Source organism: Leptinotarsa decemlineata, unplaced genomic scaffold, assembly GCF_025532065.1.
Source record: "Leptinotarsa decemlineata unplaced genomic scaffold, Ldec_3_MD MMD2_tig00002974_RagTag_RagTag, whole genome shotgun sequence".
NCBI classification, from domain to species: Eukaryota; Metazoa; Arthropoda; class Insecta; order Coleoptera; family Chrysomelidae; genus Leptinotarsa; species Leptinotarsa decemlineata.
The window spans coordinates 13,664,889-13,686,243 of NW_027412578.1; the positions used below are offsets into that span (position 1 = coordinate 13,664,889).

At 35.0% G+C, this 21,355-nt stretch overlaps 1 protein-coding gene across 15 annotated transcripts in view; it reads right to left on the reverse strand.

The window, feature by feature from the left end:
• Nucleotides 1-13,170: 13,170 nt before the first annotated feature.
• The window catches only part of CAP (Cbl-associated protein), a 158,150-nt gene continuing 149,965 nt past the window's right edge, over nt 13,171-21,355 (reverse strand). For all 15 annotated transcript variants that reach the window (XM_074177557.1, XM_074177560.1, XM_074177562.1 and 12 more), the window contains 3 exons: nt 18,566-18,746; nt 15,531-15,828; nt 13,171-14,324 (listed from right to left, as the gene is read on the reverse strand). In XM_074177557.1, coding sequence (XP_074033658.1) covers nt 14,156-14,324; nt 15,531-15,828; nt 18,566-18,746 — 648 coding nt within the window. In that variant the 3' untranslated portion in view covers nt 13,171-14,155. The remainder of the gene's footprint in view (nt 14,325-15,530; nt 15,829-18,565; nt 18,747-21,355) is intronic.

A 21,355-nucleotide genomic window follows, 5' to 3' on the forward strand; every position in this document is an offset into this window, starting at 1 on the left:
AAGTAAGTCAACTCAACTCTGACCTATGATCCCGAATAGAAATAAAAAGAGATGGCGAAATCTATTTAGAAATACGAAAATGATAAGTAATTAGCGAATCAATAAAAAAACAACAACAGAAAGTATGATAATTTATTTAAAACACTCCGTGATTTTTTTGATTGATTTAACGAAAATTATTCGGTGGAAAAGTTGGAATTTTTGCATTGATTTTGTTTCCCAAAATTTTAGGGAAGGTCCGTAGAACAGTTTTTTGTGTTTCCAGTTTTTTAATTGAAATGAAGAATACAAAATTTTAAGGGAAATAAAAAGAAAACAAATAATAATTATAATAATTATCAATGGAAATTTGTTGCTCTTCATCTCAAATTAGTCCAGTTGATAAGTGCTATTTCGCAAAATTCCAGTTTACCTTCACAGAAAATTATGTATTTAAGAAATACTTTTTTGCGAGATTTTCACTCAATGGTTTTACAAAAAACGAAACACGTGTTTCGCTATACAATAGCTTCTTCAGGACTGTCTATACTAACTGAAATCTATATATTCAATGCTTTATACAGTGCATTTCTTTAATGCCCCCCCTTTCATTTTTTGAAGGGGCCAACTCAAAAAATTTAAATTAGAGATGAAATTAATGCATGAATACTATAGAGGGTGTTCCTTAAATACATGCTAATATTCAAAGAGGTAATTCTTAGACCCATTTTAAGAAAAAAACTTCTTATGGACATATGTTCTAAACGCCTTAACTTTTGAGATACAGGGTGGCAAAGTTTTCAAAAATAATCAGTTTTTTAATAATAACTGAGATAATTTTGTAGACATCTTTGGCATATTTGGTACATATATTCCATGCCTCAAGGCGCATTTTCTGATGTACACAAATTTGTATTTTTTCAAACAGTGGCATCCCTACGGGTTTTGCATTGAATATTTTTGGGGAAAAAGTACTACGCCAATGCTTTCTTTCCAAAATAAAATCATTTTTAAAATCCACATTTATTTTTGAGAAAATTTGATCTCTTGGTATTTCTTTGTCCGACGCATGATTTTCACTCAAAAAAAATAAAAATCGACAGAAAGCAAATTAAGAAATTAGATCAATTCTAAAATGAATGAGAATCTGAAAATTGCTTCATAGCGCATTACCAATTCCCTAATAATATTTGAAAACATAATCTGCAAAAAAAATAAATTTTTCACAAAAAAGAGTTTTATTTTATTTTGTGACAGTAAGTCTAAACGAATAGCACAAATTTGTTAATTAGTAATAATACCAAAACTGATTATAAAAATTGTTGGAAGTGGCCACCTGCACTTAGTATGCATGCTTCCGCCCTTCTACGCATGGAATTACGCACCCGTTCAAATATTCCCGGCGTATTTCGTATAGTTTCACACGAGGCAACTATTCGCTCTCTCAAATCTTCTAAAGTATTAAGGGGAATTTTATACACAAGACTTTTAAGGTGACCCCATAAAAAAATCTAAACTGTTGAGATCGGGGGATCTTGCTGGCCATTGCTGAGGTCCTCCGCGACCTATCCAACGATTAGGATAAACTGTATTTAAATGGTTTCGGACAATTACACTGAAATGAGCAGGGGCGCCATCGTGCATGTACCATATTCGATTCCTTAACGCAAGTGGCACATCTTCCAATAACCCAGGTAAGTCTTCTTCGAGAAAGTGTAAATGAAAACGACCATCAAGGCGTCCTGGTAGAAAAAATGGGTCTATTAGATGATCACCTATAATTTCTGCCCATACATTAACCGAAAATTGGTGTTGGAAATGGGTTTCGGTTACTGCATGGGGATTTTCTTCAGCCCACACATGATTGTTATAGAAATTTTGAATGGCATTCCGAGAAAAATTTGCTTCGTCTGTGAACAAAATTTGTGTCTCAAACTGCGGATTTAGTGCATTACTTTGTAGATACCACTGACTGAAGTTCACACGCTGTGGAAAATCTTTGGGGAGTAATGCCTGTACTCTTGAAATATGGTATGGGTATAACAAAAAATCAACCAAAATACGCCAAACAATTTGATGACAAATATCCAGAGTTCTAGCGATCTTCCTCGTACTCGTCTCAGGATGTTCCTCAATTTCTTGCAGCACCGCTTCCTCAATTTCAGGAGTTCTTACTACACGAGGTCTACCTTCCGGAGTCCCTTTCTTGAAACTACCAGTTTCCCCAAGTCGACGATGAATATTTGAAAAGGTTCGGCTATCTGGTAAGGCACGATTAGGATATCTTTCCTGATAAATGCGCCCGGCTTCTGTTGCATTACCATCGGCAAGGCCATATACGTAATGCATTTGCGCCATTTCCGCATTCGTATAATTTACCATATTCAGTGATATTCAGAAAAACAGCGGACTACCAAAATAACTTCAATAACACTTCAAAATCAATCAAAACGCGCTGTGACAGTTTTTAACACCAACACCTTACTTTAAACCAACATCAATATTAGCTACTGACGTTTGTACATACAGAGAATTCGTTTTTTATTGCTATGGTGGGTACGCTGTTTTTTCTGCTTTTGATCTTTAAAAGGAATCACATATCGACAAACTCCATATTTCCAAGAGATGCAGTAAATAAATTCTGCTACACGTCATTTATTCCAGGATAACTAAATTTATGTTTTCAAAAATCATTAAGCGGTGCTGCGTTATCACGTAATTTTAATTGAGAACAGTACATCTGACAACAAACAAATACCTTTTAGATCCTCAATTATTTTGCAAGAAATCTGATCTCTTAGTTTGCTTTCAGTCGATGCACGATACCGCATCAGATTTTTAAGGAATTTATCCTTAAGTAAAGCGATTTTTAATTTTTTGAGCGAAAACCATGCGTCGGACAAAGAAAACCCAGCAAATCAAATGTGCTCAAAAATGTATGGAGATTTTAAAAATAATTTTTAATTCAAGATAAAGCAGTGGCGTAGTATTTTTTTCACCAAAAATATACATTTCAAAACTCGTACGTACGCCACTGGCAGAGAAAATTAAGAAAATTGTACATCAGAAAATGCGCCTTGAGACACGGAACATATGTACCAAATATGCCAAAGATGTCTACAAAATTATCTCAGTTCTTATTAAAAAACTGATTATTTTTGAAAACTTTGCCACCCTGTATCTCAAAAGTTAAGGCGTTTAGGACATACGTCCATAAGAAGTTTTTTTCTTAAAATGGGTCTAAGAATTACCTCCTTAAATATTAGCATGTGTTTAAGGAACACCCTGTATTTTTACAATCTGAAGTACCTGAATTTTAAGTACCTGAGTTTTACCTAACCATTTAATGTTAAAAAATGTATACCTTTTGAGAATAAAAAGAAAAAGAAGAGAACGTGTACAACTCGTGTGAATAAACATGAAATGGATGAAATTAACTGAGCTTATGTGTTATTTAATTCTATGTAGACATTCAGTAATTGACCCGAATTCTCAAACTCATATTTGTTTCTAAACACTATTAATGTAACATATCACAATCGTGATCGAACTCATGTCCCTGCAAATGTGAAATTGAGCTTAACATTCAAAAAACTACTTCTATGCTCTTTAATTCTTTGAGAGAAAGTTCTCCCTGTATGGCCAATATAAAGTTTTGGACAAGAGCCGCAATCAACTCCTATATTCCTGATCTACATATAAAAAGTTATGGCAAAAGGCTAATTTATTTTAACTTTCGCAGCTATGCAAATAACTGCTCAACTGTTCTTCCACGTAACCTCAGATTATTTGTGGGTTTACCAAGATATGAAAATATCCTATAGCGGACACTATCGTTTCTTATCTTTTTGAAGCTTTATAAAGCTCAGAAAACTTTACAAACTCCAGCAACTTTTGATGCTTTATGAAGCTCAGATCAGACCCTAAGCAGCTCCATATACATTTGGCAATTGGGTAAAAGTTTGAATTTTGAGTTAAACTTGTTCTTTGCTTAATAGATAATAAATAAGTCCCGAGTTTCATTATTGTATCTCCATTAGTTTATAAGTTATAATAAGTTTAAACATGAAAAACCAGGTGACAATTATGGAATGAAAGAAACAGAATTTTCACTATTCGATATAAAATACAGGGTGTTCTTAGGAGTTCTTAGAGGTGATTTATTTTTCGAAAACGAAGCTTGATATGAAGAAAACACAAGCTACGAAAAAACTACAAAAAAGTCAGGGGTGTACCGTAGTTAGGAAATACTCGGTGTACATATTTTTTTCTGTAGAAATAATACATGGTTGTTCTTGTCACATTGTGTAGAAAGAGAAAAAATACATAGAAAAAAGTAAAATGGAAAAATACATAAAACCAAAGTTTTTTTAGTTATCTAAGAGCAAGATAAATTATGATTTAAAAAATGGTCCTTAATATTAATCACAAGTGGAAGAAAAAAATGGTAATTCAAAAAGTCCGTTTTTAAGCAATAACCTTATTTTTAGAAAACTATTTTTTTTAATCATAATTTGCGTCAAAGATTATGTGTGTATTGTTTCTGGGTATGATTTCTGTTTCAATTCTACTACGAATATTTGTTGTTCGATAAATAAAACACACTTGCTTCGTTTCATTTTTGAAATAAATTTATTTGTAGCTTCCTGCATTTGTTTTCCCTTTTTTGCAAACATTCTAATTTCTATATATTGATGGAGAAGTAGAAAGCAGAAAAGAATTTGTTCCAAAAACTGAACATTCTTGAAAAACGTTCTCTTTTCAATAAATAATAGAGATATTTGAATGTGATTTGTATTGCCACTATTCGTAAGGCCAATCAGAACACCATAACATAACATTAGAAAATCAGAAAACTCCAACAATTATTGGAACTCACTAATATTTTTGCATGAAGTTTGATCTTATCAGAAACGTAACCTATATTTCAATCAGAACATGGCTTATGCAAGTAGAGCCATAAAACGAACAATCCGTAATCAGATCCGGGTGGAGTTCGGGTTTTCCCTCTCACGAGGTCACTTTACACCAATTTCTTCGATAAGGGTATGGAAAATACAACAAACATGTTTCGTAAAGGTCGAGTTAGACGTTTTTCCATGTGTATAACAGTGATAATAAGAAGTGGGGCATAGTTTTATGCAAACATTTCTGGCCTGTGACGATAAGTACAAGCAAAACAGAAAAAATAATGCAATTGATAAGAAATGTATCAAAAATAATGGGAAAGAAATTTTTTCTTCGAAGAGAGTCTAGATTTGCTTCGTGTAGTGGAGTTAGGTTAGGTTAGGTTAGGACAACAGGATCACCTTTGACGTATTGTAAGTTGAAGTCTATTCGTCCTGAAGAAGCTAAATGTCCAAGGTGCTTAGAGAACAAAAGAAGCTGTATGACAAATGGTGTTCTTTCAGGTGCTATTGATTCTCAATGATGGTTCTGACTTTGAAAACCGCCAGCTTATGACAAGGGGGGGCAATGGGGCAATATTATGAAGGATAAAAAATATGAACGCCTGGTACAGTCGAAAGCATCAAGCGTCACCTACATTTTGGAAGTCTTTGCCTCGATGACGATTGTAATAAGAACGGTTCTGATATCAATGTTATATAAAACTTCATCAGCCCTCGACAGCACAATAACTTAATCAAAATTTTAATCACAGTAATAATTAATTATTTATTTCAACAAAAATAATATTTAATTGAAACATAACCTTCGGGGATTTCTGCAAAACTTTCAACCACTTTATCATTAAAATTATTTAGGTTTTTATTAATTATAAGCTCTGTGTACACTCATCATGGTAAGACCATTAAGGTGATCTTCTGCGATGGTGCTTCTTAGCCTGAGGCTGCTAAAGGATTGCTCTACTGTACAGGTCGTGCATGGTAAAGCGATCAAAATGTTCAATGCTTTTTCCTTTTCGGGAAAGAAGGAATTTGTTTATTTTAGGACATCAACAACTGTAAGATTTGTTGGATTAAGCCCATCGTGCCACAGTTGCTGCCAAAGTTTGATTTCATTCTTTCTGTTCGGTAAATCATAAAACAAAAATGAGTGGAACTCAATTTTTTCAAATGGAACACCCTGTATATTTCAACATTTTTGAGCTCTACATCCAATTTTCGAGATAAACTGATTTTTTGTAAAACAGATTTCGTTTGATGTTTTTCAATTAGTCACAGATAATAAAATGAAAAGATAATTAATAAAAATACTCCTCAACCGTCGAATGAAACTTCTCTTCAAACAATAGTTTTATTAACGCTGAAACACGAACTGAAAATAATAAACCCATAAATTAATGAGGTAATTTAATCGTCAGTGTATTTCAGAATATTTTCAAACACATCTCCACCTCTATTTAAACAAACATGTAATCTCTTCAAAATATTGTCATGTGTAGCGCTTCTGATCAAGTCTGGAGTCAAACTATTGAAAGCAGTTGTAACTCTCGATTTCATATCTTCCACTGTTGTTATTGGAGTAGAGTAAACCATATTTTTAATGAAACCCCACACGAAATAATCTAATGGATTGCCATCTGGTGTTCTAGGAGGCCAACGAAAAGGTCCATTATTACCAATCCATCTGTCTTCGAAAATTTCGGTTAAAGCTTCGCTGATTGAATGAGAATTATGGGGTGGAGCATTATCCATTTGGTACCATACACGTTCTCTTCCTGGTCTATTATTTAAAATCATTTGAATTCCATTCCTCAGTAAATCTTCATATTTTGATGCATTCAAATTATCATCATAAAACTCGATATAAAAAATTGACTCATTCTTTATGGTACAAAATACATTGAATTGCCATTTCTCTTGAAAACCCCTTTGGCGGACAACATGGGGATTTTCTGGCGCCCAATAATGACTGTTGTGTCTATTGAAAACGCCATTTTTTATGAACTTGGCCTCATCTGTCCATATGATATTGTCAAGGAAATGTTCATCCTCTTGAGTCTTGACAAGTAACCATTCAAAGAATTCCACTCTACGAGGTAAATCAGTCTCTTTCAAATGTTGGACACAGTAGAACTTATAGGGATGCCATTTATGTTTATTAAGAATTCGACAAATTGTCACGTAGGGTATATCTATCTTCCTTTCAGCCTCGTGCAGAGAAGCATTTGGAAATGCATGAAAGTATCCCAAAACTGTTATACCATTGTCATCATCATCCACTTTAGTCTTCTTACGAATGATTTTTGGACGGAAGGTTCCATTCAACCTACAGTTTTTTAGTAGTCGATTTATCACATTATTATTCGGCTTCGGAAGTTGTGGATATCTTTCATGAAATACTCGGCATGTTCTACTTGCAATTTTATTGCACTCACCATAAATTATTAATAAATTCAAGAAATCTTCATTACTGTAACCTAATCTTGACATTATTCTATTATAATTGGTAGCTATCACAATCAGTCAAAACCACCAACAAAAGTCTGACGTTAAATAATTGGTTTATTTATTTTTCCAAAGCACACTATTGAAAAATATTAATGTGTACTGTTGTACGTTAGAGACCAATACCTCAATGTATACAAATTGTAACTTTTTCTAAGGTAAGTACATACCAATTTCGAATTGACTGATCTGAGACAGTTAAAAAACTGGATCAAAAAGAAATATTACTAAGTATAAAAAAAAATGTTGAATATCCAAAATAAGTGATGAATTCAAAAAAACGAGCAAGAAAACCACGTCAGTTTCCGTTTGAAACAGTTTATCTCGAAAACGGTTCAAAATAGAAATAGTATTATCTGAACAAAGTTAATATAAAATTGGATGTAGAGCTTAAAAATGTTGAAATATACAGGGTGTTCCATTTGAAAAAATTGAGTTCCACTCATTTTTTCATGAGATCAAAGTATCTGCATTTTTTGAAGACCCTGTATGAGGCAAATGAAAATATGACTCGGAGTGAAGATCCTCATAGTATCACTCCACTCCATTTCAAATTTGATCGTTTCAGTGCTAGAGAATTCAAGATTATCAGCATTTATAAAAGTTCATGTTTGGTAAAAAAAAATTCGAAATTAATTTATATCTTCTAAACGGTAATCGATAGGTACAGGGAAATAGTATATGAATTTCTTGACAAAGTGATAATGAATCATAATATGACATTATATACGGGGTGTTCCATTTGAAAAAACAAAGAAGCCGTTACTTTATAGTAGAAGCGACAACGCCGCTTCGTCTGAAATATTTTAGGCGTGTAGGTCATATTGACTTATGCATACTGTGAAATTTTCAGGTTGATCCGTTAAATAGTTTGTCAGAAACAGCTAATTAACGCCCATCATGAAAAGCCCTGTTTACATTAAACCTTGTAAATTTATTTACGTATTGTCATGCAATACGGAATTTATCAATAGTTAAGGAAGTCAATTGCTCACACTTTGGTGGCTTTGCGGCTAGCTACATTTGATTTCTAGGGAGGCAACTGCCCTCCCCTGCCCCCCGTTGGCGACGCCTTTGCTAATTTGTATTGTCGATTCGCGACATCCATCGACATAGCTCGTTCTTTTAAAATTCTTTTTAGTCGTGCCAACCTCATATCTTTGATATCTAGTTTAGACAGTTGCTAGTATAAACATTTCTGCTGCGAAGTTTACGACAAACGCATACATTTTTCTAATCGGCTTATCATCCAATTCTACAATCCGATGAATTCGCAAGCATTGAAATTGAATGGGTAGTTTGTAGACGACACAACTGTCGCCACAATTCTGCTGATTCGAAGGTTTTTCTGATCAACCACTGGTCTGACAATTAACAAACTCATAGTCAACGCACAACGAGATAAAAAGGAGGAGTGGATAAACAAACAAATGAGATTTATTAAAGTAGGCTAGATCAGCGAAAATCGTGGAACACGACTAGCAGGCGCTTTGTCGCACGTGCTAAAATCGTAACTTATGTTCACCGGTAGCACGATCAACGTTTGTGTCGTCTCGACAGTCGGCAGTGTTGCCAAAGACATCTATTCGGAGTAGGATTCTGGATTTTCTAATGGGCAAGCGTGCGGTTACTAAGATCGCTATTTTTGCTTGGGATTGTTCACGATACCAACGCAGTTTGATCCTTACATATTTATTTATAAATGGAAAACCCCTATGTAATATATCAATGAGAATATAAAAATGTTTCAAGGCCAACTGATCAGAATGGAGCATCACAAGGCCGTCCCCAGATTTTTGTTCCGGGGGGGTCTCAATGAAAAATGTCTGCTAATTCAAATTTAATTAATTACCATTACATTGGCATGGGAAAAGCCCCCCACTGAAAAACTTGCACTAACACATTCGTTTTTTTTACTATAAACCTCAAATTACCAGTTAAGCATTACATCGTCAGTTGGGACGATGACATCTTTGTGAATTGTCATTAGGTCCAACCCGGTTAGTGTTTCTTGTCCACAAGAATTCCGTAAGTAGGTTTCTGGCTCCCGCGTGTGGAAACTAACCTTTCCATAGTTGAAATTCGCCTTGCGCCTCGTCTTGTTCCAGCAGGTCCTCTCTTGGGAGTGGCGTTTCTTAGTACAATGCAAAAAAAATGTTTGGGAGGAAAAATATTAAAGTTGTTGACCCGTCAAAATTTGTTTTTTTTTTTATCTTAATTGGGAGCCCATCCTTGAGGTGGCCCCGTCTGTCATCTCCTAAATCCGGCCCTGGCTCTACCACTCACCCAATTTTCCATTTGCATATTCAATTTTCACCACATACGTAACAATGTGTACCTATTTTGTTATGCACATGAATACATCTCAAATTTCTTTTGTTGAGAACTGTGTATTATTTCAGATTGTTTTGTTGAAAAGAAACTGGAGATAACTCAGTTCAAACATATTTTTGACATCATGAACTGTTGGAATTCCCACTTTGCTCGCTAAATATAGACTGAGAACACAATTACGCTGCAAAATAATTGACATGGAGCTGACCTGGAAATTACATGTATATTTTTAAAGTTCTGCCATGTTCAGCAGTGGAAAAATATAGTAGCATCGACTGTATTTTGATTTGATGGTTTTGTGCTTCTTTCAAACTCTCGAAGAAAATAATAGTCTATTGTCATGTACCGATTTCGAATAATATCCACTGTTCACTATTTGATAATCAGCAATTCAAGTTGAATTGAAAACCGGAGGAGTTTAATAAAAACAAACTGAAAAGTTTATCAAAAATGTTGTGTCATACAATGTTTATGATCATCTATATTGGATTATTTACTCCCCAATACTATTCGGTCTATTAACAATTTAGATATAATTGTTCTCTCGGAATCATGGAAAGTGGACGACATAAGTAACTTTGAAACACCAAATTTTGATATTGTTTACAGCGTGACTCACGGTCGATGGTAGGTTAGACGTTTCTGGAAAACGCAAAGCATGATTTTTCTGAAAATTTCACCTCTCACATTTCCTTATCTGTTCTATCGGTCTAAAATATTTTCAGCATTGCGGCGTTGCCACTTCCATCAAAAAGTCCTAGCAACTTTATTTTTTAATGGAACACCCCGTATATCAATACATTTTTGGAATCGCTCTGGTATTTTGATACTTATTTGTTAATAATATCCTATACCTATCTCTATCTGTTTTCGAGATAAAAAATAAATTGTGCTAAATATGGTCCAAAACATAGCCTTAATTGAAATTAAGTAAGTACATCAGTACTCTCAATTCATGAAAAGTTGATATTTTGATGATAGTTTGGACAAAGTCGAAATATTCAAATAACACCAAGAAATCGACCTCATATCGAACAGGGCGTGCTAAAATTACTATTATTTCCATTGTGCATAAAAGTAGTCAAAAGTTCATTTTTTCAAATGAAATCCCCTGTATATTACTCGTTAAATTGAAAGATGGTGAAAAATGCTTCAAGATGATATATCATGTTCCTATACCTAAATCGTCAAGTTTACTCAATAAAGTCGCTTCTTCTAGAAACATAATTTTTTTTAGAATTTGGATTTATGTAGCAGTGGAATTATCAAGTTTATATAAACACCGTCGATAACAAAGAGTTATCGACTGTGTTTCGAATCATCTTCCAAAATGAATGCAAATATCGATTATTCAAACGAAGTTCTTATGTAATTATTTATTATACACATGAACAAAGTGATCAAATCATTGTCAGAAGTTTGTAAGGTTACAAAATAATTTCCTTAACTATGGCTCAAAGTTTCCAGGGAATAACTGTACCAAAAATCAGTCATTTCTAGGTAAAAAGTAAGATTTTGTGGGCTAAAACATGGGAAAGTACAGACAATAACAGAATAGGATGATTCAAAATAACAAAATTTTGAACAAAATATCAGATTTTCACAATAAATGCTGGAAATGTTGTCCATTACATTCTAAACACTTTAAAATGTTTTTTTGTACGCGACTTGTGGTTGCTTTTTCAATTTCCTGGGGATCCAGATCTTCAATACTCCGCACTATTCGCCGTCGCAATTCTTCTTTGGTAGGCACTGGAGTACTGTATACCCTTTCTTTTAAAACACTCCATAAAAAAGTCAAGTGGCGTGAGATCGGGTGATCTCGGTGACCAATCCCACGGCCTAAAACGCCTAAACCAACGATCGTCGAAGAGTTCGTCAAGTTTCCTGGAAACTTCCTGGGTGGAATGGGCTGCCGCTCCGTTCAGTTGAAATCACGAATTCCTATATTCCTCTAAAGGCAAATTTTCAAAAAATCGGTTACAGTCGTCCTTATTATTTGGAGATATATCTCTGCATTTAGTGTGTCTTCATAAATAAAAAAGCTAATTTTATTGTTCTTCAGAATACAGAAAACATTCAGGTCAAATTTTTTTTGAAAACCCATTTCTTTTGTAACATGAGGATTATGATCAGCCCAAAAATGTTTATTCCTTCTATTGAAAATACCATCCCTCGTAAATTTTGATTCGTCGCTCCAAATTATTTTTGACAAAAATTTCCGATCTTCCTGTGTATGAATCAAAAGAGATTCACAAAAATGTATTCTACGTTCGAAGTCTTCTGCTTTTAGAGCTTGAACTTTGGTAAATTTATACGGATGCATTCCGTGATTTTTCAAAATTTGTTGTACCGAAGCATGTGATACACCTAAATCTTTTTCTGCACTGCGAATGGAAGCTTCTGGATATGCATGAAAATATGCCAAAACGTTAACAGTATTGTCCTCATTTGAAGTAACAGGTTTTGGTAATGTTGAAGGCGCTTTTAACATGGAGCCATAGTTAAGGTTTGTAACCTTACAAACTTCCTCTCGTTCATTGGTGTTGGTGTTCGAAACACCATCGATAACTCTTTGTAAATTACTTATAAAACTAACCGAACTGCTATAAGCTTGATAATTCCACTGCTACCTAAATCCAAATTATAAAAAAATAATGTTTCTAGAAGAAGCGACGATTTAGATATAGGGTCATGATATATCATCTTGAAGCATTTTTCACAATCTTTCAATTTACCGAGTAATATACAAGGGGTTCATTTGAAAAAATGAACTTTTGACTACTTTTATGCACAATGGAAATAATAGTAATTTTAGCACGCCCTGTATGATATGGAGTCGATTTCTTGGTGTTATTCGAATATTTCGAGTTTGTCCAAACTGTCATCAAAATATCAACTTTTCATGAATTGAGAGTACTGATGTACTTAATTTCAATTAAGGCTATGTTTTGGACCATATTTAGCACAATTTATTTTTTATCTCGAAAACAGATAGAGATAGGTATAGGCCATTATTAACAAAAAAGTATTGAAATACTAAAACGATTCCAAAAATGTACTAATATACGGGGTGTTCCATTAAAAAAAATAAAGCTGCTAGGACTTTTTGATGGAAGTGGCAACGCCGCAATGCTGAAAATATTTTAGATCGATAGTACAGGTAAGGAAATGTGAGAGGTGAAATTTTCAGAAAAATCATGCTTTGCGTTTTCCAGAAACGTCTAACCTACCATCGACCGTGAGTCAGGCTGTATAGTGGACAGAAATCATCTGATTACTGCTCTTTGAAACACTTATACTCATATTATATATATTACATATATTTTTCTTGTCAAGAAGAACAGCAAAATATAAACAGCCCCACAACGAAACCTAAGGGAACAATATCGCCAATTTTTTCCAAAATACCATCATCACTGCCAAATACAACAAATGAGAATCGTTCAACGTTAAATATTTTATTGAAAAACAAAAATGTTACAAACAAAGGTGACATCAGGCTCTCTGGTGAAGCTAATAATATAGTTTTTATCTAACAGTGTAAATATAAATCAGTATTAGTCTGGAAACAATAACAACAGACAAAAACAGCGACGATCCTAAATTCATAGATTTTACGCCTACGTCGACAGTTTATTGTCAGATAATCGACTACGGGTCAAGAAGGCACTCCTCGAGGGGTTACTAAAACAGGAAAAACGATCTACAGGAGGTACATCGTGATATGCCATTAATCCAAAAATATCTGGAAAATTGCGTTTTCCGGAAGCCTTTCGACATTCTCTTATATGTACAGCCGACTAATTGAACATTATGGAAGAACACGTTAAGACTATATCGAATATTTTTGGTGCAAATAAAATATCGTACATGACCTACGCTATTACTTAACCTAGAAATTATCATTTGGCTAATGACTAGAACGCTTACAGAACTATTTTTAGGTTATTTAAAATATTATCTACAAGCCCAAGTTAGTAGCTAAAACTGGTTTCAAAACACGTACACTGGTATTTTTAATTATTGGCTGTTATATTATGGCAATGACATTCAGTTAGCCTTGTTGTATTGAATTTTCAAGTATTTTGCGAAACGTCATGACAGTTGGTCGACACTCCAGAAGAATTAGAGACGAGAGTCGGTTGTCATCTTCAGCTTTGTTGCACAACTTTACTGTGTTTTCTCCACTATCGATTCTTCAAAAGTATTTCCTTTCAATTTTCCACGAATCTGAAACATGCAATAACATTTCCTCTGACATCCAACTCCTCTGGAGTATCAATTGTCCTCAATCTCAAGCGACTATTTCTGGTCAAATTGTGCATTGAGAGGATATAATTCTCTCGAAGTGGCAGTTAATTTTCCAACCGAAGCACCAATTTTTTAATCGGCTCTTATGTCTATAAGAGATGAAGAGGTATCTTCTGCTATATTTTTTCCACGTAGTTGCCTGGAAAGGTACCGAACGCTCCTGTTCTGTTGCTGGATCCCACATACCAACCATCATCACATTTTTCCAGGACGTAGACCGTGTCGCCCTCTAGTAGCTCTAGTTCGTCGTCGTTCTGAGGATTGTATTTGTACAAGGCTCGGTACCTGCAAGAGAAAATAACTCGTTATAAGTTTTCTGTCTTTGATATTCCTCTAGCTTAGATGAGTTTATTTATTTTCAGCCACAAGTGACTATCCCTTTTTATGAAGAGAAAACAGGCTCTCGTAGACGGACTATTAAAAAACTAGACGCAAAGGAGGAAGACTCAAGTATGTTGTTAGTGTAGTTTTCATTGCGTCAGTTATTCCCAAACAAGCAAGTCTTTCTTCTTGGTTACTTGTATTTGGGCTCATAGTTTGAGAATTTGAGTCCAAAAATACCCTACCACCACCAACAGCACTGCCTGAAGTTGGATTAGAAACGGTTTCTTTCTGGGTTTTGGTGTCAATTACTCTCGATTATTAATTTATGTACTTCAAGTACAATTCCATAATAATAGGCACTAAATTCTCAAAAATATGATTGCATTAAGACGAAAACATTGTTGTTAAGGTTGTGATTCTATAGATTTTATTATCATTTTTTCTCATATGTTCAGTATAATTTTTGTAGGCCACTGCAAGAGAAAGATTAAGGCAGAAAAGTCAGTCATTTCTGGTAATTTAGTACCTAATATTCTGAAATTATAGTATACTCTTTTCTGATGGTTCTAGAAACTTCAAGAAGACTATATAAGCCAGTCTTTGTCAACGCTTACATATACTCGAATTCAAAAAGACTAAATAAATAAGAAATCTGGTTATTCGGGGGTTAGGTTAGGTTAAAAGTTAGTGGGTCTATTTGATTCTCCACCGCAACCCGCAACGGTTTATTTCATCAGTTCGGACTTCCATTGTCTAATATAATATAAATTGATTTGAAAACCCTGAAAGAACAATTAAAAAATTAATAAGATTAACTGAAAATAACAATTTTTTTAAAACGATAAATAAAAAAGTTTCCCATTTGATGCGGACTTTATCGGTGACACTGTATATACTCGAAAACGTTATGAATGTTCATTATGTTTCGACCAAATCCATCACTTTGTTACTTTATGATTTCACCAGGATTCCTGTTTTGGGACTTGCACCATGAGGTATTTGAAGAGGGACGTCTTTGAAAGAGTGAAACCAAGAAAATTCTTCAAATGTATGTCTGTTGACTTCAAAAAATCGCTTAAAAATAAGTTTTCAGTTAACCAGCCCTCACCCACTACGATCGACAACCCTCAAAAGTCGTAACTTGTGCGAAAAAGAGGCTTTACTTACGGGATGGGATCACTCTGCGTCTCGATATGCAGCGCCTGACTCATGGGCAGATTTTTCCTGCTCAAAGATCCGTAAGACTGGCTGCTGGTTACTTGGACGGGCTTGGCATGGTAACTCGTGGTCAGCTGTGCGTTGGGCAGGGTGGGGGTGTAACAGTGGGAGCCCATGGATTCTTTTCCGCCTGAAGAACCGTTCAGGAGGAGAGAATGGGCAGCCGGTGCCGCCACTGGTTTTGCACTGGGAGCGGGAGGCGTTTGGGGATCAATCAGGACTTCCACGTAGTTGGCTGGGAAAATACCTGCAAAAGTAGTGATGCTGCAGATGATAATAAACTAGAACAGGGGTCTCCAAACTACGGCCCGCGGGCCAAATCCGGCCCGCCAGTGTCATCAATCCGGCCCGCGACAGCCAATGATTACCTAATTGTTGTTACTATTGCTGTGATAAGTTGAAGAAAAAAACACAGAATGATAATTACTCGGTTTTATTTACTTGCAAGGTAAAACTTAACGACAGAAATGATGACAAAGAAAACTTGACTTGAGTATCTAAGTTTAAGCATATTAATAACTAACAAATAATTGAAATGAATCACAGTAAAACAAACACACTAATGAGATTTATGTAATTGTGATTTTCCACTGACAATTCTTTGTAGTTGTGGATCAATTTTACTTGTACCAATTATCAAAAGAGATTTAAGATGCTCATCGGGTAATTGAGATCTGTAAACATTCTTTGTGTACTTCATCTTGGAAAACGTTTTCTCACACAAGTAACTAGTACCAAAAACAGAAAACAACCCACGAGCAAATTTATGCAAATTATCAAATTGTTCCAGTGAAAGACTCTTATAAAATTACAACAAAGATGAATTTTGATATTTGTTCTTAAGCATATCACTGCACCGTAAATCAATAATTTCCATTTGGATTTCCGGAGCCAGGGTTTCAATGTCAGAATCAAAAGGATTCTGAAGAAGCTTAATTTCATTCGCAATGACATCAAAATCTAAAAAACAAGTATAAAAATTTATCTTCAAAGCACTCAAAGTTTAGATTGCAAAATTGACGGGAAATTCAGTCTCTGTAGTGTGACTGAATATTTCACATTTTTCAAAATGTATGAAACATTTTTCACGTTATTGCGATTGAAATAGTATTATTTTCTGCCTGAAGGATTTGATATTGGTGTATAAATCAAGGAGAAGCTGATTTTCTCCTTGCAATCTCAAAATTCGGTTCGTTCATATGATTTGTCAAATCGACATAGAAGGCTAACTTCCACATCCATTCACTATTTTCTAAATCGGCAAAAGGGCGCTGCTTCTCATTTAAAAAAATTTCGATCTCTGCTCGAAGTTCAAAAAAGCGCTTAAGGACTTTTCCGCAACTAAGCCAGCGTACGACAGTATGATATGGTAAATCATTTTCTCCAATCTGTTGAATAAACTCGCGGAATTGTCGGTGATTCAGCCCAGTGGATCTGATGAAGTTAACTATTGATATGACTGGTTTTAGAACTTCAGACATATCCAAACATTTTCCGTACAAGGACTGTTGATGAATGATACAATGTAAGACTAATGGTTTTGAACCACCATCATTTTCTACAGCCTTTGACACAAGTGCAACCACTCCTTTATTTTTACCATACATATTTTTGCCTACATCAGTTGATATAGATTTCAAATTTCTCTTCATCGAAGGTTCTTTTTATTAATGGCATTTTCAACTCCCTTAAAAATATCTACCCCAGTTGTCGTGCCGTGAATACTATCAATATAAAGAAGTTCTTCATACACTTCATAGCTTTTATCTACTCCGCGAATAAAAATCAACACCTGAGCAGTATCTGACACATCCGTTGACTCATCCAATGCTAGAGAAAACCACTCATGATGTCCATTTTTGTCAGACAGTTGAGATGATATATTTTCAGCGATGTTTGCTGACAAACTGACACTTTTGAATAAATTTACCTTTTCGGGGCATATTTCTTCGGCTATTGCAATCAAGCATTCTTTTATCATTTCTCCATCGGTGAATGGTTTGCCACGTTTTCCGATTTCAAGAGCCACACGAAAGCTGGCGCGAGTTGCAGACTTTTGTTCAGTATTCGCTTTGGTAAACAAAGATTGCTGCGATTTGAGTCCGCGTTTCAAAGCTTCAAATTTTTTCTTCCGCAAACTTCCTGTATACTTGGAGTAACTTTGAAGATGTTTCGATTCATAGTGTCGTTCAATGTTATAGTCTTTGAGAACAGCTATGGTTTCATTACAAATTAAACATAGCGCCTTATTACTGGACTCAATCACAAAATACTGAAAGAATTTTGTGATTGAGCAATTAATACTGCCATCTGTCCTGAAATACCACCCACCATACTAACTAATCGGCTTCGTTAAGAAGCTGGGTTTGTATGGTAAAGTGTGAATGGGTGTGAGACACCATAAACCCTCGCGGGTTGCGGTTGAGGGTCAAACAGACCCACTTACTTTAGACGTAACATAACCTACTCAACTGTCTAGTTTCTTGTCCGATCCTGACCTTGATATTTCAAAAGGAATGCTCTACAGCGGTTGTATAACCTAACTTCTCGATCTGAGATGACAAATCTCGGTATCACTGTTAACTTTTTTGTTATTGTTATTTAATTATTGCGTTTTCCAGGCTGAGTTAAGAAGCAGCCTTGGCTGATACTCTGCCTATTCACGTTTATATTGGAAGCTGTTTCCTTTTTTCCCATTGATCTGTTTCAATGATAAAAATAAAAACAACAATTAAAATTAATTCGCGCTCCTGGGCCACTTTATTGATTCCAGTGGCGCATTTACTTTTTCAGCTGCAGGAAAACCCGGAAAAACCTGCAACACCACACCATCCATTTTAATTGGTTTTTTATGACGAATGAGGGAGTATTATTATCATTATTATCATTCTTATATTGTGTATAAAGATGAAGAAGTAGTAAGCCAGCACTCAAAAATTGATGTCTTCTAAAAATACACCGTTTTCGATTCAAATAATAATTACCTTTTCTTCCACCGATTTTTCCTTCGAACCAATTGTCGTCGACTTTTCGGGTTATGGTAACCAATTCACCTCTAGCAAGGGACAATTCCAGATGAGTTTGGGCCACGAAATTGTACTTTGCCCGAGCCTTGCCTTCGTGGGCCTTACGGGGAGTCGGTTTGCTTCCTTCGAAGGGGATGATCTGGAAGAAAAAAACGCTCAAAATTGAAACCACATTTTGTTCAACAGTCATAGTATCACAATAGGATCCAGCATGATTTCAAATGAATCTCCCAATGATACTGCTTTTATCATATTCAGAAAGAAATGTACAAAACTATTTAGTGATAAAACCTATTATGACCTACAACTTACAATAAAATCAAATACGTTTCCAGACTTATGGAAGGAAGCATTAGTGACACCTATCCGTAATAATAATAATAAATATGATTTATTGTCTTAAGAGCAACTTGTTGACAAAGCTTGAGCAATAGGACAATTCATATAACTTATTAATTTAAGTAAAATAGCAAGTCATAGTAGATAATGAAGAAATTTCGTTCAACTAGTAAAATAGGAACACAAGCTTAAGCAATAAGGACAATTAAATATAACTGAGCAATATGAATAAAAATCAAGTTAAAAAGATAATAAAAAAAATTTAGCGAATGAGCTTAAAAAATAATCAAGTTCTAATATAACTTTTCGTCTAAAATCCACACATGATACATGGTCAAATCATAACATATACAATAAACATGCTAAAAGGTGTCTACAAAGTATTCTTGTAGACTGTAATAGGGCTTATCTACTAAAAATTTCTTTACAGCCTTTCTAAAACGCTTGCCTGTCAAATTAGAGGACCTTACATCGATTGTAAATTTTAGCACCATTGTAAAATATTGAATCCTTGACTGAGTTAGAGGTGGGAATTGGGAGCCTGAGGCTAAACTCCATATTTCGAATTGAATAGGGTAAGGTTGCTACATCATATCTTTATTTGTGTTTATTCACCAAGCATACTGTCTCCAAGATGAGAAGTGCAATGACAGTTAACATTTGATTATTAATAAAGAGTTCTCTGCAAGAGTCTCTTGGTTTTACCTTACAGAGGTATCTTATAGCTCTTTTCTGTTTAATCAATATAGGATACAAGAGGGTTGGACAACATGCTCCCCAAAAAGGTATCCCATATCGAATTTGGGAGTCAATTAATGCATAGTAGGCCGTTTTTGCAGTACTGAAATTCAACTCCTTAGAAACTACCCTCACTGCATAACATCTAGAGGAAATTTTACTTCTGAGCTGTCGGACGTGTTCATCAAACTTAAGCCTATGATCAATCAATACACCCAAAAAATTTGTGTTAGATTTGTTTTGCAGGACACCACCGTTCACAGGAAGTTCGTCAAGCACGCATTTGAATGATATTATATTTGTTTTAGTAACATTCAGAGAAAGCAAATTAGCGTCACACCACATTTTTATTTTTTCCAAGTCAGAAGTTATTATTTTATGTAGTTCGATTTCATTTTTCTCTTTCCACAAGATGGTGGTGTCATCTACGAAAAGTGTAAAGCTGCCCCATATGTTGATCTTCGTCCAATCATTTACATATAAAAGAAAGAGAACAGGTCCCAGCACGGATCCCTGTGGTTCACCACTATCGATTGCCCTTCTTTCTGAGATTTCTGTTGTTCGGACCATTTTATCTCGTCCTGTGAGATATGATTCAAACCATTGATAAGTTGTGCCCTTGAACCCATAACGATTGAGTTTCCTAAGCAGTATATTGTGATTAACGCAATCGAATTCTTCAGAGAGATCGAAGAAAACTGCTGCGGCTGCATCACCAGCATTTATTTCTGAATAAATCGTACAGAAAAGAAAAAATTTCATCATGAGTGCTTTTTCCGGCCTGGAACCCAAATTGATCTTTACTTATGATATGATGTAAGAACAAGAAATCGATATATCGACAATGAAAAGAGAGTGATTCGGTATGTAGCTGAAGCAACCGGTTTTAACCCAGATATAGTTGACGAGATAATTAGAAAATGCAAGTTTAGGGAAGCACTTCGTAAATCTTCGATTTTTCAAAAAGAGGAGAGTAATAGCAAGTTTATAGTAATCCCATATGAACCCCCATACATGAGAGGGCTTCAACAGATATTCGATAAAGTAAACATGAAAGTTGCATATAAAACTTCTTATAAATTGCAACAGCTTCTTGGTAATCCAAAAGATAGGCTAGAAAACACAGAAAGGTCGGGGATTTACGAAATCAGTTGTCAAGATTGCAATAGCAAATACATCGGCCAGAGCCGACGAGCGGTTAAAATCCGCTTCAAGGAGCATTGTACACACATGAAATACGAAAGGATATTAAAATCCAGTGTCGCCCAACATGATTAAGCATGTGCATGACACCAGGCTACTCGATGCATGTGAGAGTCTAGAAATAGCAAAATGTAAGAACAGCATGAATGGCGATAAGGGACCCATCTCGTTTAGCCCGCTTTTTAATCTTCTGTTAGGAAGAGAATAATTACTAAGAACTTGCAGGTAGTTAATTACCGAGAAATTCCATATTGGACTTCAGGTATACAACCTCAGGTAACAAATTTTAGTGTATAAGGATTAACCAGACTAGACTAGGTATCAATTTTCATCTCCTGAGGATGCTAAGTTTGTTGGAAAAGCGCGCGTCGGGTGCAAAAATATCAGTTTGGTGTTAGGGCAATTGATCTCGAAAAAAGTTATTCAACTTTCACACCAAAGGTTCCAATCTCATCGTTTTATAAATAT